The sequence below is a fragment of the Miscanthus floridulus genome, chromosome 8 (assembly GCF_019320115.1).
Source record: "Miscanthus floridulus cultivar M001 chromosome 8, ASM1932011v1, whole genome shotgun sequence".
NCBI lineage: Eukaryota > Viridiplantae > Streptophyta > Magnoliopsida > Poales > Poaceae > Miscanthus > Miscanthus floridulus.
In genome coordinates this window covers 5,106,455-5,131,222 of record NC_089587.1, presented here as the reverse complement: position 1 = coordinate 5,131,222, position 24,768 = coordinate 5,106,455, and the positions used below count along the sequence as shown (strand labels likewise).

The 24,768-nt window shown below is 46.4% G+C and overlaps 2 protein-coding genes across 3 annotated transcripts; both read left to right on the top strand.

Moving 5' to 3' along the window:
• Positions 1–12,733: 12,733 nt before the first annotated feature.
• LOC136470953 (glutamate--tRNA ligase, chloroplastic/mitochondrial-like) lies at positions 12,734–18,850 on the top strand. The gene is made up of 12 exons (XM_066468682.1): positions 12,734–13,120; positions 13,651–13,772; positions 14,079–14,261; positions 14,385–14,503; positions 14,592–14,640; positions 14,749–14,850; positions 14,951–15,053; positions 15,162–15,225; positions 15,808–15,922; positions 17,699–17,799; positions 17,991–18,147; positions 18,396–18,850. The coding sequence occupies exons 1-12, from the start codon at positions 12,769–12,771 to the stop codon at positions 18,627–18,629; spliced, it is 1,701 nt and encodes a 566-aa protein (XP_066324779.1). The 5' UTR covers positions 12,734–12,768; the 3' UTR covers positions 18,630–18,850.
• A 498-nt stretch (positions 18,851–19,348) lies between these two features.
• Positions 19,349–22,922, top strand: LOC136475558 (bifunctional protein FolD 4, chloroplastic-like). Of its 2 annotated transcripts, none has more exons than XM_066473056.1 (5): positions 19,349–19,686; positions 20,021–20,334; positions 20,891–21,127; positions 21,211–21,378; positions 22,158–22,922. In XM_066473056.1, exons 1-5 carry the CDS (start codon positions 19,479–19,481, stop codon positions 22,326–22,328), a joined length of 1,098 nt encoding a protein of 365 aa, XP_066329153.1. In that variant the 5' UTR covers positions 19,349–19,478; the 3' UTR covers positions 22,329–22,922. The 2 variants fall into 2 exon arrangements, with proteins under 2 accessions (XP_066329153.1, XP_066329152.1); XM_066473055.1 differs by having other exon boundaries at positions 19,351–19,686; positions 20,009–20,334; positions 22,158–22,909.
• The last annotated feature ends 1,846 nt before the right edge of the window (positions 22,923–24,768 follow it).

Below are 24,768 nucleotides of genomic sequence, written 5' to 3'. Positions count from 1 at the left end.
CGTTGCGTACCTCGGGGAACCCGTCGTCTTTGTCCTCGTTCCGACCGCCGGGGCCCTTCTGCTTGGCGTCGTCGTCGGGCAGCCCGAGCCTGGCGTAGTAACGCCGGAGCATGGTGCACTCCTCGAGGGCATGCTTTACCGGACCTTGATGGTAAGGGCAGGGCTTCTTCAGCATGTCGTCGAATAGCCCGGGGCCGCGGGGGCCTCGGGGATTCCTGCGATCCGTTGTGGCGACGTGAACGGCCTCGAGGACCTCCTGCTTCCCCGGGCGACCCTTCTTCTTTCTCTTAGGGACGCGGGAGGGCGAGGCCTCGGGGGCCTCGTCCTTCTGCTTCCCCTTGGCGTCGTCGTTGGGGAAGATGGCCCCCACCGCCTCTTCGCCCGAGGCGAAGTTGGTGGCGATGTCGAGGAGCGCGGCCGCAGAGCGCGGGATGTTGCGTCCTAGCTCTCGGACCAAGTCCCGACAAGTGGTGCCGGAGAGGAAAGCCTGGACGATCTCCGAGTCACCGACGCTGGGTAGCTCGGTGCATTGTTTGGAGAAGCGCCGGATGAAGTCTCGGAGAGACTCGTCCGGCTTCTGGCGGCAGCTCTTAAGATCCCAGGAATTCCCAGGGCGCACGTATGTGCCCTGGAAGTTCCCGACGAAGATCCTAACCAAGTCGCGCCAGTCGTGGATTTGCGAGGGGGGGAGATGCTCAAGCCAGGCTCGCGCCGAGTCCGTCAAGAGCAAAGGGAGATTGCGGATGATGAGCAGATCATCGTCCGCGCCACCTAGTTGGCAGGCCAGGCGGTAATCGGCGAGCCAGAGTTCCGGGTTGGTCTCGCCGCTGTACTTTGCGAGGTTGGCCGGCTGTCGGAACCGGGCGGGGAAAGGAGCAACGCGGATGGCCCTGCTGAAGACCCGAGGTCCTGGCGGCTCAGGGGAAGGACTGCGGTCCTCTCCACTGTCGTAGCGACCGCCTCGGTGTGGGTGGTAGCCTCGGGCGGCTCCGTCGTCGTGGCGCCGTCGCCTGCCAACTACTTCGTGGTCGCCCTGTGCCTCGCGTTGGTTCCTAAGTCGGTCGTGCGCCGAGGGGGCCCTATCGACCGTTGGTGCGCGAGCGGCCTCGGGACGGACCGAGGCATCCTGGCCCCGGCGAGGTTGCGCTGTGGGTTGCTCCGAAGTGCCTCCGCGCCGGCGGGAGGCGGAACTCTCGGCCTGCTGCACTGCTGCGGTCTCGAGGAGGTCGCGGAGCTCTCCGCGGACCCGTCGTCCTTCGGTGGTGGAGGGCTCGGGCATCGCTCGGACCAGCATCGCAGCAGCTGCGACATTCTGGCTAGCGCGGTTAAAGATTGGGGGTGGCTCTCCCCCCTCGTTGTCGTTGATGCGGTGATGGACGTCGCGGGCCCTCCCTCGGGCTCCTCCGCCCTCACCGTGCCCTTGCTGCTCCTGCTCGAGAGTGTCCCGAAGCTGTTGCAGAAGGAGTCGGTCCTGTTCGACCTTGGCCTGAAGCTCGCGGAGCTGCTCCAGGTCTGGGCGACGATGCCCCCCGCGAACGGGATTCTCGTTCCGTGCTGCCGGGGCTACGAGACGCGGAGGTGTGGCATCACCCGCCCCCGCCCGGGGCGGTGAATGGTTGCCTGTCCTCTCTTCCTCTTCGCCCGCCGTCGGCATCCCGAGCCCGACGTGGAAGCACTCACGGGACGGATCGTAAGTCCCTTCGTCGTCGGAGTCGGAATAGCCGAGGCAGTAGTCGCTTGCGGCCAAGAATTGGCGCAAAGCCCCAGGGTTGTGGAGTTCGGAGAAATCCACCCCGGGCCACGCCTCGTCCTCGTCCGAGGGGTCGGAGTGGGTGCTCAGGTCGAGAGCGAAGCGCTGGCGGCGTTCCGAGGGGTGCTCGTGAGCGGCAGCGTAAGCGTAAGCGTAAGAGGTGGCGGCATTTCTCAACCCAAAAGGGTATGGGAACGGGGCCGTCTCCAGATTCTGCCCCGCCGGGGTCGGCTCTTCAGGGAGTGGCGGAGCGGGGTTAGATGACTGGGCATCGCCGTAAGCCCCCGGCGATTTTCCCTTGTCCAGGCTCAGGTCAGACAGGTCCCCAGCCAGGGACCCCGTACCAACAGCTGGTCGCAGGATATCGGTGGGGAGTGGCATGCCGCCCCGGGCTCGCGTAGCGTCGGGGTGGCCTTGCTCGCGCCGTGCCTGGCGAGCGTGGCGAGAGCGGCCGCCCGGGCGCCGCCTGCGCCTGGGCTGCCGGGGCGCGACTTCGTCGTCGGACGGTGGGGTTCGAGGAGTGAGGAGCACCATGTCGTACTCATGTCCCAGAGACATGAACTCTAGGCTCCCGAACCAAACTATGGTGCCCAGACGCCATGGTCGTATGTGGTCTGCCATCCGGAACTTGCTAGGATGACGAAGCTGACACGCAGAGTCCCCTACCTGGCGCGCCAACTGTCGGCGTTTCGGAACCGGGGGTCCCTCAACCAACGAGTGAATTTGTGCTGCGTGCCCCTAATCCCGGATGGTGATGCAAAGAGACACAAGGTTTATACTGGTTCGGGCAATCGAGGCCCTACGTCCAGTCTGAGAGATCGATCTTGTATTCCTTGCACCGGAGTGCTTGTAATAGGGGGTTACAAGCTAGGTGAGAGAGGGGGATAGCCCCAGGTCTCAGCGAGGGTGGTGCGGGCTGCTTGAGACGTTGTTCCCAAGCAGCGTAGAGGTGTGTCGTTCTATCGGTGTGTTCGTTCTCCTTTTTCTCCCTAGAAATGGCCCTGGCTACCTCCTTTTATAGTCACAAGGAGGGAGTCAGAGGTACATGAAAAAGCTACTATTTGCTGACGTATTCCGCACGTATTCCGCTCCCTGGAGCAGCATGGCGTCGTGGGAGTTCCCGTCGACGTCTAGTCAGTATGGTCTTTAATGCTGGCGACATGCTGCGCTCCTGTACTTCTGTTGACTTGGTGAAGCGCCGAGGTCTGGTGGCTGCTGTAGTAGGCTGTGCCGAGACCTGCCGTGCTGAGGCCGAGACCTACCGTGCTGAGGCCGAGACCTACCGTGCCGAGGCCTACCGTGCTGAGGCCTGCTGTGCCGAGGCCTTTAGCAGGTGGCAATGTGAGGCCTGGGCGGCCATCGTCGATAGGATTTAGGCGGAACAGTGCGGAACGTGCGTATACAGGATACGGTACCATGCATTGTCAGTAAGGGATGGTAAAAAGGCGACTTGACCGTTGTCCTGTCGCTCCTGTCGCGGCGTACTGCCGATCGTGGCTTACGTAGTGGGGGCAGCTGGGCGCATTAATTGGATGCGATAGCCTGCCAGAGTGACTTTTGAGGCGGAGGCGACGAGGTTGCGGAACGAGCCCAGCCTCGGGCGAGGCGGAACATGGCCAGTTCGCCCGAGGCCCTACCGGGAGCCTCGGGCGAGGCGGAACTCGGATAGTTCGTCCGAGGCCTATCGGGGGTCTCGAGCGGGGCGGAGCGGTCGGTTTGCTGGTCCCGAGGTCACAGGAACCCGGTTCTGACTCCCCACGTCGTGTTCGTCCTCGGTGCAGGAGTTTAGGCAGCACAGTAGCCGGTAACCCCTGCACAGTCCCGTCGTGGATGGCAGGGTGCTGACGTGACGGACGTCTGGTCTGCTACTTCGCTGTACTGTGCCGTCGTGTGGTTTGTCGGAGTGGTTGAGCGCCCTGATGGGGCGTGCGGAAGTGACACGCTGGTCATACTCGGTCTTGTGCGTCGTGGGGCTCCAGTACGGCTTGATGCAGGACATGGCGGGCGACGTGCTGGTTGTCGTGAAATGACGTCGTAGGGAGCAGCAGCTCTGCCGATGCCGAGGCCGAGCCATCGTGGGGGGCTCGGTGGTCATGGACCCTCAGGCTGCCGAGCTCGTGAAGCAAACTGTCGAGGCCTTGGTGGAGTTATTGGCCCTGGGTACTGATTCCGAGGCCACAGTAGCCCAGATGTGGCTCCCCACGCTGCATTGTCCTCGGTGCAGGAGTTGGCAGCATAGTGAGGTATGGGCGTTACGGTGGTTAGTACAGTGGCGGGTAACCCCTGCCCAGTCCTGCCTCCTGTCCCATCGGCCATTCTGCTGTACTGGGCCGGGCGTGCGGCTGTTGTCAGGGACAGCAGCCGGCTGAGTTGATGTGACACGACGTTTTGTCAGAGGGACGGGAGGAGGAAGAGGCAGCGGAGTGCTGCCGAGCCCGCCTCGCGCGAGACGGAGGATCGGTGGCCCAGCCGAGGCCTGCGACGAGAGAGGGGGTCGGCCGAGGCCTTTGGTAGGGGGTCGCCCGAGGTCAGCGGCGAGGGGGCCTCGGGCGAGTCGGAGAATCGGCCGAGGCCAGCAGCGTTTAGCTGGTCTCGATTTTTACGAAGTCTAAGCAGTCGTTTTTTGGATCTTGCTTAGGGTACCCCTTCTCACGGTATCCGACAATTTGTATCTTCAAATAAATTTATTAAAAAACAAGATTCAAAGATATTTTCAATGATACCAATTATGTACCATAAATATACATATTTTTAATATATACTCCCTCCGTCCTATAAAACATGTGATCATGTGGTTTAAATTTGGTCCCAAAAAACATGTAAATCTAGGCTGGAGATAAGCTTTATGGTGGGACCCACCAATAAATAAATACACATACAATTGAAAAATCATGTTAACTTTGCACTTCAAGTGAAGATTCTAGATGGTTCTTTTGAGTTTTAGGTGTGTGTTGAGAAGAAGACGGCAGGGGCACATGCGTAATTTCACATCTTTACTAATGTGGCCTTGAAAAGTGAGATTTACATGTTTCGTGGGACGAAGGGAGTATTTTGTCAAAGTTGTTTCTAGGAAAGCAAAAACGACAGATATTTTGGGACGAAGGGAGTACTCGGTAAGATTAGTAGCTAAAATAGGTTCAGATTATGTTTGATGTCTACCTAATAGTTATACTAGTGCTTATCTGCTGCCTAGTAAACAATTACTCCTTTCGTTCCAAATTATAAGTTGTTTTGGTTTTTTTAGCACAGAGTCTTTGCTATGCATCTACATATATGCTATGTCTAGATGTGTTGCAAATGTTATGTATCAAAAAAGCCAAATGACTTATAATTTGAAGCAGTTGTTAGTTAGCAAACAATTAGCTGTTAGCTGGTTGTCTAACTATCTTTCGCCCAGCTAGCAATTAGCTATTACTTGGTTGTCTCTCGCTAAGACGATCCAATATCACCTAATAGTTAGTTGGTTAATACAGTGCTCCACCAGCTAATATTTTAGCTATCTATTAGCTCGGTGGTGTTTGGATCTGCTAGCTAAAACAACCATCTAAGACCCTTCTTGGATCCAATAGCTTCCAATAGTTAGCTGGTTCACATAGCAGCTAATATTAGCAATCTAACTATTTGCTGGCTATCTATTAGCTTGGTGCGGTTTAGATCTACTTGCTAAAAGGTAAGGTAGATGCATTGGTGGTTTTTTTCTCTCTATAATGTCTTTCCTTTTCTATTTGTTACTGGGAGGGGCCATGAATAGACGCATTGGTGGTTTTCTCTCACTCTATAATGCCCTTCCTTTTCTATTTATTATTGGTAAGGCGCATGAATAGAGGTAGGTGGGAGGGTAAAACTATCATTTTGCATTCTATCTGTTGTTAGTATTAACTTTGTTCGGATAGACAGCGAGACAAATGTTAGCTAGGCGTCTAGGTATAATTAGCTATGTCTATTCAAATCTATCGGAGCTAATATTCAGAGACCAAGTATTAGTTGGGTAGAACCAAACCAAGCCTAACTGCCTAACAAATCTAAAATTTAAATACCTAGCTAATTCTATTAGGTGAGGTATGTAACAGAGTCTACGTGAAAGAGAGAGGAGAGGTGAAATAGTACTTGCCTTTGCTTTTGTTTGCTGGACACCAATGATCTGTAAGAACGTTCTGATCGTCTGGTCACAAGGCATATGATCTCGTGGAACAACTTTAGCTTGTGTGGTCTAAATTTGTTATGAGGTTGGCAAACTTTAAACAACACTTTTCAGACCTTCTGTTTGAAGCACAGAGGTCTAAAGTGATCTGAAGTTTGGATTACTTTCAAAGAGCCTCATGTTTTGTGAAAGTACTTCTTAATTCTCTGATGTTGTGATTCTGGTGAGAGAGTAGGATGGAAAGTAGGTGAGAATTGATTTTGAATCGATTGTAATAGTGATTAAATTGAGAGTGGTGTTGAGCGGTGAAGAGTTGATTTTTTAACCTCCCAACTCATAATGTAAATAAAAAGAATGGTATTTGAAGCCATCGACAGAAATCTATAAAAATCCGCTCTGATGAAGCTGGGGCGGAGGTCTGCCAGGCCTGCTGTTTGGTTTGAGCCCTAGCGTGAGGGCTGCACCCTGACGCATGCATCCGACTCATGTGTCCAAAAACCAACGACTGAGATGCATGCCAATCTGAGCATGAACTAAACGCCACCTGAAATACTCTAAAAAAACGCCACTTAAAATACGAAGTACAGCTTTCCTGATGGAAATTAAAAAAAATGCATGGTCAAAGTTGCTACAGTGAAGCAAATGGTGGTAGCTCAGCTGCCTCGCTTGCTATAAATGACGGGAGAGCGCGAAGAGGGAGGGAGTCGCCAAGAGCTGATTGGTTGCACGCAGGAGGCCTGAGTCACATCCCAGCACTGTTCGGTGCTCTTGGCTGTGTTTGATAGCTGTCTCGTATCATTTTTTGGCTTCGTCTTATTCATCTTCACCGTTTCGTTCCGCCGTCTTCTCGATTCTTATTTTTCTTGCGACGCAGGATGACGTGATGCACCCAAAATATATAGAGGTTCATATGTCATGTACTCAAAACTCATATCCATATATACAACTAAATAAGATCTCATCTCATACTAGACAACGACAAAGACAATCAAATATACATAATTTAAGCATACATCTCGCAGTCCTGAATCGACTCTCCATCACCGAAGCAACCAATCACGCTCCCCCACACACACCCCCAACTGGGCAGCAGCAGTAGCACGGCACAGTACTCCTACCACTCCGACTCCGGCAGCTCTGCTGCGGAAGCGTGGGCGTACCATTTCTGATTAAAAGCAAACAAGCTGTCCAGCAGCAGTCCAACCGGCCGGTCGCTGCTGTGTGTCAGCGAGCGAGCGCCATGTGCCTGACTGCCTGTGCTTGTGGGCAAAGCAAACTGTGTGACTGTGACTGTGAGCATCCCTATCCTCTTCCGTCTTCCCAGGCAGAGGCAGCTGAGCGAGCCTCCGCCTCTCCGCTCTCCTCTGTTGCAGTGGTCAGAGAGTGTCTTTTGACCGTCTCCTCTCCTCGTCGGAAACACAACACAAGCCAACAGTCAACGACAGTGGCAGCTTTTCCCTGCCTCTCGTCCACATAACTCATGTCTCGTCAACTCTAACACCATCTCAAGTGAAGATAGACGGTCATCGCTACGTACTCCTTCCGTGCAGGATGTAAATCCCGTTTTTCGAGCTAAGATCGGCCCCGTTCGGCTGCCAGAAACTTGACTGAAACTGACTGGTTATGTGAGAGAGAAACACTATTAACTGGTTTGATAAATAATACAACGAGAGACAAACCAGCCGGCTGGTCTGATGGCTTCAGACCAGCGAACGCCCCCAATAGGACAGGTGTAAAATTAAGCATTTGCCTCTCCATTCCGGAAGGGGTTGTTTTTGGAACGTTCTTCTTATGAATGATAGGTTTTAGTCATGTAAAAATATTTTTAATTGGTGAGCCCCATAAAAAAAAGTGATCTCTAGCTCTACAATTACATATTTTTTGAGACAAGATTTGAATACTAGTAGTACTTGCCATGCATGTTTAGCACTAATAAACCATTTTTATGACTACACGGACCAAAGTTTCTCTTTGTTTTTCGTTTGTAGCGGGTTCGGATTAAATCCAACACCAACACGGCATCTTATTCTACCTTTTTCTTCCTTCTCCTTGAATTTTATTTTCACAATGCTTTATTTTTTTTAAAAAAAAAACACCATATAGTTCGTTATTCAATGCATAGATTACAGCTCTTCTCGCCACTCACTAACTGAGTGGAAGAGATTTTTACTGAGGCTACCACCACCCACTACTATTAATCCAGTCCAACTTGTAACGTCCTCACCGCCGTCTTACCCACCAACCTGAGTTCATCCACTGCTGAGCAGACCTCGATTTAGATCCCTAAGGCTATGTTTAATTCGCGAAATAAAAATTTTTAGATGTCATATCGGATGTTTCGGGGATGTCGGAAGGGGTTTTCGGATACTAATAAAAAAACTAATTACATAGCTCGCCTGAAAACTGCGAGACGAATTTATTAAGCCTAATTAATCCATCATTAGCGCATGTTAGGTACCGTAGCACTTATGGATAATCATGGACTAATTAGTCTTAAAACGTTCGTCTCGTGATTTCCAACTAAACTGTGCAATTAGTTTTTTTTCGTCTATATTTAATACTTCATGCATAAGCCGTAAAATTCGATATGATAGTTTAAGATGAAAATTTTTAGGAACTAAACCAGCCCTAAGCCCCCCGCAAGAGACCATGATATCTGCTTAGTTTCTAGCCACGGTGTCAGGTGTAACAGTGCCGAGAATCGACACCATGTTTGGTGGCGAGAATCGATCCTACATGTTTGCCAGGTTCTTTCCGTGTGACTGGAGGAAACAAGCACACCAAAAATCTCCTCCTACACTCGCGGAATGTCTGGCGCAACGGTGGGCAACAAAAGGCAGGTGAGGTAAAGAAAAGATGTAGCAGGGCTTCAATCCCCCACCGAATCTACATTTACTAAGGAGTGCTTCAATCCATCCAGTGCACATGTATCGGGTGAATTGGGTATAAAATTAACTAGTTTTATACACTTTAAACTAGCACTATAATATTGATTGAGGTGGATTAGAGCGTAACAAATAATGCACGGATGGAGATGGGAATTGAGGGAATATAATCCGATTGGCCGTGTTTGCGTTGGGTTGGGTTGCCAAGTGGATGGACGGTGGTGTACGTTTGGGATAGATAGATGATTCCATTCTACCAGAGGTTAGATAGATGATGCAGGGAACCAGCTACTCCTAGGCTGCTAGCAGCAGCTAGGCTAGCTAGGGAGAATAGAAGAAGAGGAGCAAAAGGTGCATGCACGATGTTTTCAGCAAACGAGGAGTATTTATTTTCGTAATAAACACAGTCAATAGTACTTTTGATTATGGTTTATGAGCGAAACAAACGTGACAGTATCGGATCGTATCCATCCATGGATTGATGGACGATGGAATGATGAAGCAAAGCTGATGGCATCCGATCTCGATCTCTGAATGGATGGATGGATGGATCCAAGTCAGATCAGATTCTGTTCCACTTTCGTTCCCCGATATGAAAACGCAGCACTGCGCAACAAAAGTACTGTTCGACCGAGCTTATTCAGCACTACTTCTTAGCCGTGGAGTATTTTTCTTTTATCTCACAACATTTCAATGTAAGCATAATCATAACTCAAATTTCAGCGTAAGAGAACGGGATACACTAGGGTACTGTTTGCACCTTGCCTTTGCATTTCCGTCACTGAAATCGTTGTTACGCTGTACTACTGTACTAGCGACCGAGAGCGCCACTCCGTCCTGAAAACAACGGAAATCTCGGTTCTTGATGAGCCAAACAATCTTAATTTGAATTAAATGTAAAAATGGTTAATATTTATGATGTGTTTAAAGTAGATCATGGAGTGCGTTTTTGTATTAGAAGATATAATGAAATCTTGGTACTACCTCCGTTTTCGTTTACTTTTTACCGAATTTTTATTGTACAATTTTGATCATACGTTTTTTCTGCAAAAGATTTTTAGATACATCAAATTTTCACATATACGATTCTTTATTGAACATACTTCATTAGTGTTATATACATTGAAGTATCTAAGATTTTTTTAGAAGAAAAAATAGATGATCAAATTTGCTATAATAAAAAGTTGCTGACAAGTGTTTAGTATTAATCTTCTATAAATAAAAAAATAAAAAAAATTAGAAGCGTTTGACAGGCTTCCAGCACTGTGCGTCTGTGCCCTGCCCAAGCCCAAGGTCTCCAGGCTACCGCGGCAGTAGCAGTGGAGCACGGGCGTGGCCTGTCCGTCCTGCCGGCTGTGCCGAGCAGCAGATACAACAGTGGCCGATAGAGCTGACGTGACGACTGACGGAAAATGGGTGCGCGGAGAAACAGAGGAGGATACGGTATGGACAGGGAGGCTGTTTATGAAAAAAAGAAGATTTCTCGTCACATTAAACTTGCGGTATATGCATGGAGTACTAAATGTTGACAAAATCAAAAATTAATTGCACAGTTTGGTTGTACTTTACGAGACGAACGTTTTGAGCCTAATTAGTCAACGTTTGGACAATTATTACCAAATACAAACGAAATGCTAGGCGCCGATTCTGGCCTCAACTAAACGAGGGCTAGGTTGTAAAGTAAATATTTAGCTAGAACAATATTTTTTTTCATATTAAATTAATCGACAGTAATAATCCACCGGGCGAACAAGCCGAGGATAACCGGCCGAACAAGCCGAGGATAGGTGTGAGGTGCAGTCGACCACTCTCCTGCTCTTTGTCACTGGTGTGTGGTGTTTGGCGCGTGCTTCAAGGAGGGCTGAAATTGTACGGCCGTACAGGCCTGCCACTTGTTCTTTGGGTGTCACAGTAACACGTGAGAAGGCTTGCAGCGGCTGCTCCTGTTTTTTTACTCAAGCAAACAGGCTCTGTAGGCGGCGTTTGGATGGCGGGTGAGTCCCCGGATCCAAAAATTTTTGAATTTTGGTTTACTGTAGCATTTCGTTTGTATTTAGTAATTAATGTCTAATTATGGACTAATTAGGTTCAAAAGTTTCGTCTCGCGATTTCTCGACCAACTGTGTAATTAGTTTTTTTTTCGTCTACATTTAGTACTCCATGCATGTGCCGCAAGATTCGATGTGACGAGTACTACGCAAAATTTTTTGGAATCTAAACAGGCCCTGAGAAAAGGAAATGGAAATAATAAAGAGGCGGGTTGTGGATTGCAAAAAATGATCGGAGGCCTATTTGGTTACAGCTGGATTTGGGCTAGAGTTAAAAAAAGAGGTCCGTGCGGAGACGAGCAAAGTTGAGCCTGGTGTATTTTTTTCCCCATTCCCTATCCCATGTAAATTTTGCTTTCCTACTGACCAAACATTGGATACGATTTACATCCTAGTTCATTTCCCTATCCCAACCCAAACGCCACCGTGTGGGAAAAAAAGGTTAGCATGTCCCATACAAAACCATATAATTTTTTAATAAGGGAACCAAGTTCCGGTCTATACAAAACCACATATATTAGTTTAAAGCAGTTGTAAGTATATATACATGAAAACATAGAGGAGCAATTAAAATTCAAAATACCTTATGCGAACCTATGTTGTCTTGGCATTTTAAGTTTTTTTTAAAAAAAAATCACAAATGATAATCGACCATTAAATACCTAATCAAGCGACAAACATCTTAAGTGGTACTTTATAAAAACAAGTGCTAATTACGTGAAATTGTGTTTCGAGAATTGATATGAATATAGTACAGACATGCCAGGTACAGTAATATCGCTCCGTCAATTTGCCTCCTTGCCTTGCATGCTAGTTGCATGGGTGCCTGCCGGCTTGCTAGTTGTGTGCTTACACTGCGCCCTATGACGCTTGCTCGATTGTCCGCCAGAGCTCGGAGGGTTGGAGCGGCAGAGCCGACCTGCGTGTTAGGCACTGTTGGCCGACCTCCTTAGCTACTATGTTGCTCACGCTCAGCTGCTGCAGTAGCTTGCGGCCCTGCACCACCACTTCCTGGGTGTGGATTTGTAGGAGGAACGGCGGGAAGCTCAGCGTGAGTGTCCCCAGCGTGAGCGGCGGCCCTCCACCAACCCCCAATGGTAAAAATTTTAAGCGGGTGATGACGGAGGATCCAAAGGCTCCGCCAAGGTAGGGGGGGCTCGAGCCCCCCCCCCCCCCTCGTGGCAGATCCGTCTCTAGTCGTCGTGAAGCCTCGTTGTCTTCATCTCCACTCGTTGGGTGTCACGTCGTTCAAGCATCGCCATCCTAGCCTCTCCACCGAGCCACCGCCTCATCTAATGCTCTAGCCCCTACAAATGCAACCTATGCCAACTCATGAACGATTTATTTCTCACATCGAAAATATTAATAACGATAATATGCATATGGAGGTTGTTGTTTGCCAAATACTTTGAAAAGTTATTCACATACAATAACCCGTTTACGCAGCACGACCGATGTATATACCAGCAATCAATAGTGTCGGGTATTTATAGTGTATAAAACGATCAAACAATAACGATAGCATGGTTAGGTGATTTAATTACTATATTCACAGATATTAACATCAATTAGCATAGTCATTGATCTTGCAATGTTGACTCTACTTAATTATTGTTCTGATCGAGATTTGTTCGTTGTTGTTGTGCAGTGCATGCCTCACCAACCTCCCTCCTTCCCCCTCTCTCTCACTTAGCCGCTGGAGCCCACATGTCAGCCGGACGTGATTCAGATTTCTGGGACAAAAGCATATCCTCACTTCTGCCATGTGGGCCCTTTGTGTCAGTAGACCCCCCCCAGTTCCTTCCGCCGGTAGTGGGCTACCCACGGCCCGCTATCCCGCTGGCCGTCTCGTCTGGGCCCCCAACACCCAACCCCACCCTCCCCCTATCCATCATCCTCTCCGACTTGGTCGTCTCGTCTTCGCAATCCTCAGAAAAGGGTGAGATGGCGGCGAGCGCGCTGCTGACGGGGGCGCCGTGGCTGCGCATGCGCCTCCTCCCGGACGCGCCCGCGCGCCCCTTCCGCCACCTCCACCTCCGCCGGGCCCTCTCCGTCCGCGCCTCCGCCGGCGCCGACGGCAGCTCCGGCCCCGTCCGCGTCCGCTTCGCGCCGTCGCCCACCGGCAACCTCCACGTCGGCGGCGCCCGCACCGCGCTCTTCAACTACCTCTTCGCGCGCTCCAAGGGGGGACGCTTCGTGCTCCGCGTCGAGGACACCGACCTCGAGCGCTCCACCAGGAAGTCCGAGGAGGCCGTCCTCGCCGACCTCGCCTGGCTCGGCCTCGAATGGGACGAAGGTGCTCTCTCTCTCTCTCTCTCTCTCTCTCTCTCTCTCTCTCTCTCTCTCTCTCTCTCTCTCTCTTGCTCCGCGCTTTCACCACTATGAATTGCGTGTCATCTCGTTGACGGCCTAGCGTTGTGCCTCGCACATTTTCTGACCTCGCAGTCCTGCGGTTGCCTTGCAGCTGTGCTTAATTTGATCACAACTGCTTCGTAGATCCAGCCTCTCATTTTACCACTATTATGCTCTTATCACAAATACTGGCTGCCACTCACAAATTAACAAATAATGGCGGCTTTAGGAGTCAGCACAAATCGAACTCTCTAGGGGCAGGTAAATTGGTTGCAGATTTCGAAAACATTGTTTGCTAACTTCCTCTTGGTTGTCGTGTTCCCCTGCGCCTGGAAAGGGATAGTATATATGCAAGCATTGCGGTGAATATTCAGTTTCATCAGATCATTGTAGTAGAGCGTGCTATCTATACAACTATAACAGAAATAACACAACTATAACAGAAATAACTGTTCGTCGTCCATATTTGGCTAGGTCCCGATGTTGGTGGGGAGTTTGGGCCTTATCGCCAGTCAGAGCGGAATTCACTATACAAGCAGTATGCTGAGAAGCTTTTGGACTCTGGTGCGGTTTATCGCTGCTTTTGCTCTAGTGAGGTATTGTTCTCCCCTTGCATAATTTGCATGATAACTGTGTGTTATCATGTGCAGTTGTTTCCACAATCCCAGCTTCGCATGCGCATGTGCTATTCATTCTCTTTATGAATATAAGAAGCAGAGTTCTCGAAACTTTTTACCTTCGTAGTAAATATCTGATCCATTATGTTTTAGAGAAAATTCTAGCAATCAATTCTACCATAATTCACGATCCTAAGGAATAGCCAAATTTGAAGTCATCTGACAGGATATGTAATTTCTACTGGTCAAGTCATATATAATTTTATGTAATTGCCATTTCTTCAGGAACTTGAGCAAATGAAGGAAGTCGCAAAGCAAAGACAACTTCCTCCTGTGTATATGGGGAAGTGGGCAAGTGCTTCAGATGCAGAAGTACAGCAGGAGTTAGAGAAAGGGACGCCTTACACTTACCGCTTCCGTGTGCCAAAGGAAGGGTCGTTGAAAATTAATGACTTAATTCGTGGCGAGGTAATGAGTCAAAACCTAGAGCATAAGCTTAATATCTTGCTTTTAGTACTAGCTTATATATGTTGATTTGCATATATCATCAAAAGTGATCACATGAACTGATCAGCGGATAGTTTCATAAAGGTCAGTTGGAACTTAGACACGCTTGGTGATTTCGTGATTATGAGAAGCAATGGACAGCCTGTGTATAACTTCTGTGTGACAGTTGACGATGCTACCATGCAGATATCTCATGTTATCAGGTAATAAGGAAAAAGGAAACTCTGTTTCAGTCTTTCTTTTGAATGTGTGGCACCCTTGGAGTTAAGTGTTTACCCAGTTTTGTTACAGAGCTGAAGAGCATTTACCAAACACATTGCGGCAAGCTCTAATTTACAAAGTAATACCCTCTACCTTCTGTTATCTTGTTTTTCATAATCTGTATTCTTGACACTTCAAAAATTTATCACAGAAAATATATTTGCTGTAATGTTACGTTCTTCTTCAGGCTCTTGGATTCTCAATGCCTTCATTTGCTCATGTTTCACTTATTCTGGCTCCTGACAGAAGTAAACTGTCTAAACGGCATGGAGCTACTTCTGTCGGGCAGGTAACTTACCAACTATTCCCTATCTCATATTTCTGCCAACATATCTTCTTATTATACATGGCATAAGAATGAAACATGCTGTTTCTTTTTCTCTGCACAGTATAAAGAGATGGGCTATCTACCTCAGGCAATGGTGAATTATTTAGCACTACTGGGCTGGGGTGATGGTACTGAAAATGAGTTTTTCACTATTGATGACCTAGGTTTGTTCTCAATAGTCTTTTTCCTGTCATTTTCACTGAAATATTCTTTGGCCCCTATTGAATTAAAAAAACTGCTATTCTCACTTCGGTGGTATTTATAATCTGCAGTCCAGAAATTCACTATAAATCGTGTCAATAAAAGTGGAGCAGTCTTTGATGCAACAAAATTGAAGTAAGTTCCATATGCCATGTTTCTCTGTATTAAAGATATTGTGATATAGCTATCATGATCAGTACATGTGATTTAACCTAGTAGCTTGTTGACACTTACTCTTTGTTAACTTTTAAAGCCTTACTTTCATGTATTTGAATGATCTGAGAACTATAAGTGCCACTAACTTTCTTGGAGGCTACTGTATCAACTCTTAGATAATCTGCTTGACAGTAGTACTTCTAGAAGCCTGGATGTCAAATGAATCGCCAGTTTTGAAACTTACATCGAGGATAATCAATGGATTTGAGCTAGGAAGCATCTGGATTCTAGAACCTCATCCAAGCTATTGCCTGTTGCAAAAGATGGCCAAATACGATGATCTTAAATTACATATGCTGGTGCTCATTCTTTGTGTCTGCTCACTGCGGTTTGTTATAGTGCAACACATCAAATACTATGATGAGTTTGACACATAGATTTTCACTAATTTCTATCCTTTTGATACTCTCTTGGCCTGTCCAGTATGCCCTTGAAAAGCAGCAACCTCATAGGACTTTTCTCGTATAATTTGATACTGATCTTCCTTCTGTACCTGTCTAGATGGATGAATGGACAACATTTAAGATCATTTCCTCATGATGAACTCATCAAGGCTTTTGAAGATCGGTGGAAGAACACAGGCATTCTCCAGGAATCTGAAAGTGATTTTGCTCAGGTAAAATTGCAAGCCATTTTATTTATTTTCCTGTACACCTAGGGTGTCCTATTTCGAAGTACATATTAAAGGTGTATTATATACCAGAGATCAATAGTAACCAGGGGCGGAGACAGGGGGGGGGGGGGCGGGCACTGTTGAACACTGTTGGCCCCCCTTACAACAACAACAACAAAGCCTTTAAGTCCCAAACAAGTTGGGGTAGGCTAGAGTTGAAATCCAGCAGAAGCAATCAAGGTTCATGCACGTAAATAACTGTTTTCCAAGCACTCCTATCTAATGCTAAGTCTTTGGGTATATTTCATCCTTTCAAGTCTCCTTTTATTGCCTCTACCCAAGTCAACTTCGGTCTTTCTCTGCCTCTCTTCACGTTACTATCCTGGTTTAGGATTCCACTACGCACCGGTGCCTCTGGAGGTCTCCGTTGGACATGTCCAAACCATCTCAACCGGTGTTGGACAAGCTTTTCTTTAATTGGTGCTAACCCTAATCTATCACGTATATCATCGTTCCGAACTCGATCCCTTCTTGTATGACCGCAAATCCAACACAACATACGCATTTCTGCGACACTTATCTGTTGAACATGTCGTCTTTTCGTAGGTCAACATTCTGCACCATACAACATAGCAGGTCTAATCGCCGTCCTATAAAACTTGCCTTTTAGCTTCTGGGGTACCCTTTTGTCACATAGGACACCAGATGCTTGGCGCCACTTCATCCACCTTGCTTTAATTCTATGGCTAACATCTTCATTAATATCCCCGTCTCTTTATAGCATTGATCCTAAATATCGAAAGGTATCCTTCCTAGGCACTACTTGACCTTCCAAACTAATATCTTCCTCCTCCCGAGTAGTAGTGCCGAAGTCACATCTCATATACTCGGTTTTAGTTCTACTGAGTCTAAAACCTTTGGACTCCAAAGTCTTCCGCCATAACTCCAGTTTCTGATTCACTCCTGTCCGGCTTTCATCGACTAGCACTACATTGTCCGCGAAAAGCATACACCAAGGGATGTCCCCTTGTATGTCTCTTGTGACCTCATCCATCACTAAGGCAAACAGATAAGGGCTCAAAGTTGACCCTTGATGTAGTCCTATCCTAATCGGGAAGTCATTCGTGTCTCCATCACTTGTTCGAACACTAGTCACAACATTGTTGTACATGTCCTTAATGAGCCTGACGTACTTCGTTGGGACTTTATGTTTGTCCAATGCCCACCACATAACATTCCTTGGTATTTTATCATAAGCCTTCTCTAAGTCAATAAAAACCATGTGTAGGTCCTTCTTCTTCTCCCTATACCGCTCCATAACTTGTCTTATTAAGAAAATGGCTTCCATGGTTGACCTTCCGGGCATGAAACCAAATTGGTTCATAGAGACCCGCGTTATTGCTCTCAAAGTCTCAAGCGATGCTCGGTAACTCTCTCCCATAGCTTCATAGTATGGCTCATCAACTTAATTCCCCGGTAATTAGTACAACTTTGAATATCCCCTTTATTCTTGTAGATCGGTACCAATATACTTCTCCACTCGTTAGGCAAGTTATACTGTTGCCCCCCCTTAACATTCAAAAAATCCAATTTCTGGCTCCGCCCCTGATAGTAACACGTTTTGTCTCTACAAGATTAAAGCTATGAAGAAAATAAAAAAAAAAGATAGCTTCCTTCTATTTTGGAAGCTCAATAAAAAGTTTACTTTCATTTATTGAAATAAAAATTTCCAGTAATTAGGTTAACATATGGAATCTGAAAAGTTGATACTGTGTTCAGGAAGCTGCCGAGCTTTTAAAGGACGGTATTGATTTAATAGCAGATGCTGATGCAGCTCTTACAAATTTGTTGTCATATCCCCTTCATACTACTTTAAGCAGGTTCGTAAAAACAATATACTGGATTAAATTATTGACCTGTGATTCCTAGTTTCCCCGCTTACCTACAACTTTCTTGTTCATGGTTTGCCATTGTTGTCACCTAGATAGCTTCCTGTGATTGAGTTTCTTGTTCTGGCAAGCTAGACTCTTTAGTAAAAAAAGTAGTTTACTCATTTGCTTGTGTTCTACAGTGAGGAAGCTAAACCTGTGGTGCAAGACAAGATTTCTGAGGTTGCTTTGAGTCTTATTTCTGCGTATGATAGTGGTGAGCTCACTCAAGCACTAGCTGAGGGCCGTGATGGTTGGCAGAAGTGGGTTAAAGGTTTTGGCAAGTCTATCAAAAGAAAGGTATGTTTTGATCCAATATGTGTTCCTTTTGGTTCTGTTGTGCTTTTGACTTTGTTACCACGGGATCTCTGGCTTCATTTGTAAGTGACCTATCTCACTGAGAAAATGATTGTCAGGGATCACCAAATTGCAGCTGAATCATTTGATCAACCTTGGCACAGTCCTAGCAAGGTTTTGTATCTAGCAGTAAACTTGTAAACCGAAAATATTAGACATGTCTTTGCTTTATTTTATCCGTTTGTGACCAGGGCAAAGGGCTCTTCATGCCGCTCCGAGTACTGTTGACCGGGAAGCTTCATGGGCCTGACATGGGTGGCAGCTTAGCCCTAATACACAAAGCCAGCATCTGTGGTGTGGTGACTCCACAGTCCAACTTCGTGACTCTAGATGAGCGGTTCAGGATCCTCAAGGAGGTCGACTGGGAGTCCTTGGGGAAGGAGCAAGAAACCCCTGCTGAATCTGCTGTTCCCGCCGCTTCATAGACTGTGTCCATGACAGCTGCGCGCAATGTTGCGCTTGAGGAGTTTTGTCCATTTTGCTGTGTTTTGTCACCGTTCGGTTCCATCCAGTAGCAGAAGTTCAGTGGTTAATAAAGCGAATTTTGATCATAGGTTGATGCTGTAATGGGGGTAAGCATTATGAAAAACTGTTCGGCACTCGGATGTTGCTCGTGATTTGACATAATAATAAAAAATTGTTTGACGTTAAATTTCGACTACGTTATACACTTTTAAGTGCTATAAACTCTGCCCAAGTTTTCTTGGGAGGGCTGAAATTTGTCTATCTCGGTGTGCTATACATATACTCCCTCCGTTTTAAAAAGATACTCCACAATTTTAGATTTGTCATATGATATATATTTTTATGATGCACATATTTAAAGTCTTAGATGCTGATACCATTTTTCTAAACTTCAGCCAAATTTAAGTCAGTTTGGCTCTGATCAAACCTAAAATTGTATCTTTTCTATAGGACGAAGTAGTTCATGTTTATGAAGCCAAACTTTTCACTAGACAATTAAAAAGTAAACACTATTTGTGGTTTTTTCTCTCTATTTTTCTCAATGACGAGTGTCTTCTTAAATTTTCAAAAAAAAAAAAACTCGATTATTACTAGTGGGCCCTTAAACCCTTGCAAACCCTTTGGGCTTTGGCTATTCTGCTGCTTCGAAGAGCGTGCCAAATTGCCACGCGAAGCGATTTGTGCTCTCTCCTTTTGCAAGGCAACTTTTGTGCGGCCACCTCCCCTTTCCTCCCCCGCGAAAACCACGCCGCCACCGCCGCCGCCGCCGCCGCTTCCAGTCCACAGCCCCGGGGCCGCAAACCCTAGCCATGGCGTCCTCCATACTCTCCGACTGCTCCTCGGCCCGCCTCCTTCCTCTCCGCCGCGCGCTCCTCCCGCCGCGGGCGCCCCGCCTCCGCCCCTGCCCCGCTCTAGCTCACCCCAGGCGCCTCCTCGTCGCCGCCCGGCCCCAGCTTCTCCCTCGCCCGCGCCGCATGGACTCGCCCCCCGCCGCCACCGCCTCGTCCGCCGATTCAGGTGCGCTTGCTTGGTTCGCTCTTGGGCGCTTCAGCTCAGCTCAGATGACGTTTTGAGTTTTCACATGCTAGTGTGTACTACTACTGTCTTCTGTCGAATTTTGGGCGTCGTGAAATAGGTGAATCCTTTGGATAGGTGATAGGTCTTGCACTCTTGCTTGTATTGAAGGAAGTTTAGGTTAGGACGTTAGGTGATGATGTTGAAAATGGAGCAGCGAATGTGTTCCCTTGAAGGAATGGCTATTTATCAGTTTCAAGTGTACCGGCAAATGAAACTTATGTCACTTTGACTCTGCAACCTTTTGATTCGTCTTCACATGTAGCAACCGTCTCAGCCGATGCACCTGCCAAAGTGATTGACGGGAAGCTTGTGGCGAAGCAAGTGAGAGAAGAAATAGCCGTTGAAGTCACCAGGATGAAGGATGCGATCGGCATAGTGCCTGGCCTGGCGGTCATCCTTGTCGGGTCGAGGAAGGATTCACAGACTTACGTGCGGAACAAGAAGAAGGCGTGCGAAGCGGTCGGTATAAAGTCGTACGAGGTCAACTTGCCTGAGGACAGCTCCGAGGAGGAGGTTATCAAGCACATAGCGAGCTTCAACAGTGACCCGTCTGTGCATGGCATCTTGGTTCAGTTGCCCTTACCTCGGGTGAGTGTCCGATTGCCACAACTCGATTGGCTAGCATATGTAACCCACAGAATAGGAATCTGGAGTTGCAATTCTGCTGCTAGTAATCACCAACTAGAATATTTAAGTTTTACTCCTTTATTTTGCCTCTTAATGATTTGTATCTCCCTAGACAGTATATGGCATGCCAGGGTTACATGTTTTGTGCATGCTACACCCAGCTCAGGCTTCTTAAATGGTAGAATTTTCCTGTGGTGCACGATATGCTTCCTTATCTTGTCGTACTGAATAACATTTTTTATGTCCTGAAAGTGTTAAATGTAGCCCTCTGGTTAATTTTCCAATGGTATGATATCATAGATTCTGTAATTTCGTGAGTTGGTTGCCGCCATTCTTATGATAATCATGATGCTTTATGAAGATGCTAGAACTTCGTTACATGCATATGTGCTATCCGATGCTAGATAGTAAGTTGGAACATGCGAATGCTGATAAAATGTTGAATGCTATTAGTATAATGTAGTGAATGGTTTTCGTCCACTAAACAATCACATATCTGTTGTGAAATCATTTGCAGCATATGAACGATGAGAACATTTTGAATGCTGTCAGTATTGAAAAGGATGTTGATGGCTTTCATCCGCTGAACATTGGACGACTTGCAATGCAAGGCCGAGATCCATTCTTTGTACCTTGCACCCCAAAAGGATGCATGGAGTTGCTACACCGATTTGGAGTTGAAATTAAAGGGAAGAGGGCTGTTGTAATCGGAAGAAGCAATATTGTTGGAATGCCTGCTGCATTGTTGTTGCAAGTATGAACCGGATCTTCTTTATTTCGAATAACTTAACAGTTTTATTATAGTGTCTGATTAATCTTTCTTTATATGGTTACCAGAAAGCAAATGCAACTGTCAGCATTGTACATTCACAAACTAAGAACCCTGAGGAAATAACAAGACAGGCAGATATAGTCATCGCAGCTGTTGGAGTTGCCAACTTGGTCAGAGGGAATTGGATAAAACCTGGAGCAGCTATTATTGATGTTGGCATCAATCCAGTTGATGTAAGACCCATTTTTTCTTATTCCCGACACCCTTTTTAATTAATCACTACTCTGTAGTACTATATTGCAATTTTTATGTTATTTCTATCCTTTTTTTTTTGTTTGTGTGTCTCTTTTTGGGTTTCTTCTGTGGCCTAACCCAACTTCCTTCAGACCAAAATGCCTACTTCTTGTTCTTAACACCTTTATTTTTTTTCAGTCATGTTCATTTAATGCTAAAGAGGTGTGTTAACTAGATGTGTGTTTGTACATGGAAAAATTTCGTGAACCACCTTCAAATGCAAATTCCCAATGCTAGATGGCCCCTTTGAATTTCAGTATGTTAGTGTGACCTACAGGACTACTGGTGTTCCTGCAGTTTTCTTTAAAATTGTTAGGAAGTTATTTGTTGCACCTGGCACCTTAGTTTTTGTTAGTTTGTTTGGTCCAGGACTTCAGATTCACAGAACTTTAATCCACCAGGACCTACATACCCTTATGGTCCCCCCAATGAGAATCCATTTATTAATACTGAAATTGGCTTCTTAAATTTATGAGCATGGAGTGTTCCAGGTGACACATTTTTTCAGTTTTTATTATATGCTTGTGCAGCATGTGATGATCAATCAATTAATACTCTTAAATATCAATTTGTCCTATCCATGAGCTTGGTTCTGTATGTTGTCGTATCCGAACTGTGTTCTGCATATTAGAGTGGCACTGTCTCTTTTCCTTCCTCTCTTTGTGGCTTCATGTAACTTTCTTGGCGATTTGCTTACTAGTGATTTGGAATGCTGCAGGACCCGGAAAGCCCTCGGGGTTATAGGCTCGTTGGAGATGTCTGTTACGAGGAAGCCTCCAAGGTTGCCGGAGCAATCACACCAGTCCCAGGAGGTGTTGGGCCGATGACAATTGCAATGCTTTTGTCAAACACTCTTGAGTCGGCTAAAAGAACCCACAAATTCAAATAACTGCACAATCCAACAGAAATAAGGTGGGGGTTGCGTGCCTAACCTTTTGATGTAGACTACAAGCAAAGGTTTTGCCCAACTGTTTTCTGTGCCTTGCCTTCTGTTGGACCAGAAAAGTGCAGGAGTCCTAAAAATAAATAAATTTAAATAAATTTTGACACAGATGAGATGGGAATCCCGGCTTGATAGGGGTATTGTATTTGATAATATGATATGGAAGTTGGAATCTTGTTTTTGGCACCAGTTGAATTCAGGTGAATCTGAGATGTCAGTAAGTTGAGGTGTCAGTAATCTGGGATGAATTTTGCTGCATCCATCTGACCGAATCAGCAAAATTTGTTTCCATGCCTTGATTGGGGTACCTGTGACTGTGACTGGTGGGTGCCATTGTCGATGTGGGATAATGGGGACAAGCGCTCCAATCTAATGTGTCCAGTTGGATCCTGGATTTTATTAGTTGTCTACCCTAATTTTTTTTTATGTGTGGTACACTGCACTGCACACGTATGATGGTGTATTTGGTTCTTCGCAACTGCTCCCATCTCACAGCTGGATGGGGCTTTGCTGCTTGCTCACCAGAAATGTGTCATGTGATTTGCTAGTACCGCAATCTTGGACCAAATGACATGTACGAATGATGTGTCGGAGTGCTTGGTCTGTTCATCAATGCACACTTGTTCCCGTTTGTTTCAGCTTATTCCCTCTTACAGAATACTATTCAATCATCCAAAATCAGCCCAAAGGCTACCAGCCGAACGCCCTGCAAAATACATGCCAGTTTTTATCATGTAGGAGTATGCATCAGGATTTAAAGGTTTAAGCAAAGTATTTATTTATTATCAGTAATTGTAGTTCATACATCATATCAGATGGGATGTCAAGCACTGAATGTTGTTCTTTTTTTGTGGCAACAAACAAATCTCACTTTCCCTGTTTCTCTGGACATTATTCTCGATGGTGTTACCTGCTGGTTGTTGGACACAGTTCGTAGTAGCAACTTTTGGGCTGCAGAAATGTTCACCTAAACGCAAGGGCAGTTGAGTCGTTCACTAGAAAAAGAAGCAAGGACGCCTTGTGCCTAGATGGCCCCAAATGAAAGGCACAGTAAAATAAAATAAAATGGTAGTATGTGGGCAGCTGGTAGACACATATAAAAGGAGAAGGGTATGATGATTAGGGAACAGACATCATCAAAGAGGACGAGACAACCGGGCAGTTGAAGAGTGCCCTTAAGCAACATTTGGGAAATGGTAATGACACATTGGCTTTTGCTGCTGGATAAACGTCACTTGCAAGCATGCATTAGCCTGTCGTACAAAAATATCCATGCCGTAATATTATGGCATTCTTAGCGAAAGTATTCGTGTTGGAATATTACCATTTGTGTTAAAAAAATATCATTAGAAAGTTAGGCACAATGAACACGGTGACATGATGAAGATGATTATGCATCAATCTCCATTCATGAGAAAGGATAATCTTTGTTTAAAAAAAAAACAAAAGACAGGAACCCACCTCCCATGTGATGGCTCTAGTACTAGTATATCCGGCTATTTGCAAAGTCTCTTTGTTGAAGTTTTAAAGAAAATAGAAAAGATGCATTTATACTACACCCTGGTATCTCGCTCCTCCACATAAATCTTAAACCATTAAATCTCTATCTACGTTACAACACACATCATCATGCGGTTGCACCTAAGAGCTTGTCACGTCGACTTCGATCACCTCGCTAGGTAACGACCTAACCTGATCGCTCACCATTCTCTGCCACACATACCCTAACCTCCACCTCGACCTCCACATCCGCCAATCGCCTCCGCCGACAAACCAACCTTCCTCCCTCAGCTCTTCTTCCTCTAACCCCCGAAACCCTCATCGTGACCTTAGGTCCTCAAACTCTAAACCCTAACCCGCCAGAGATGGAGCAGAACGAGGCGAATCTCATCGCAAACTAGCGAAGATAACTATAAATAAATTGACCAAAAATTGAAATAGCTTGTGTGATAAATAACACTAATCTTGGTTCGGAAAATAAATAAATAACACTAATCCTAATAACGAAGTATAGGAGGTGTAGTGCAGGGGAGTAATAATGCACGGGGGCAGGGCAGGGCAGGGCAGGCAGGCAGGTAGAGGCAGGGCAGGGCAGGCAGGTAGGCAGGGGATTGCGATCTTTTATAAGGGCACACAGGGCCATTATAAAAGATCGCAATCCTTTGTGTGTCTCTGGAAAAATTCAGCGGTCTTCAGCGTCACTACTCTAACTTTTTCGTGTCCTCCATGCCACTTCTGTCAGTTTGGCTCTAACGCCGTCAAACTGTAGGTGTGAAAAGACGAAAATACCCTTAAGTCTAAATATGTTATTAATTTTTTTAGCATCTTAACGACTTCAAATGAAAAAACTCAAAACTAGAAAGTTGTAGATCTCGTCGAGATCTAT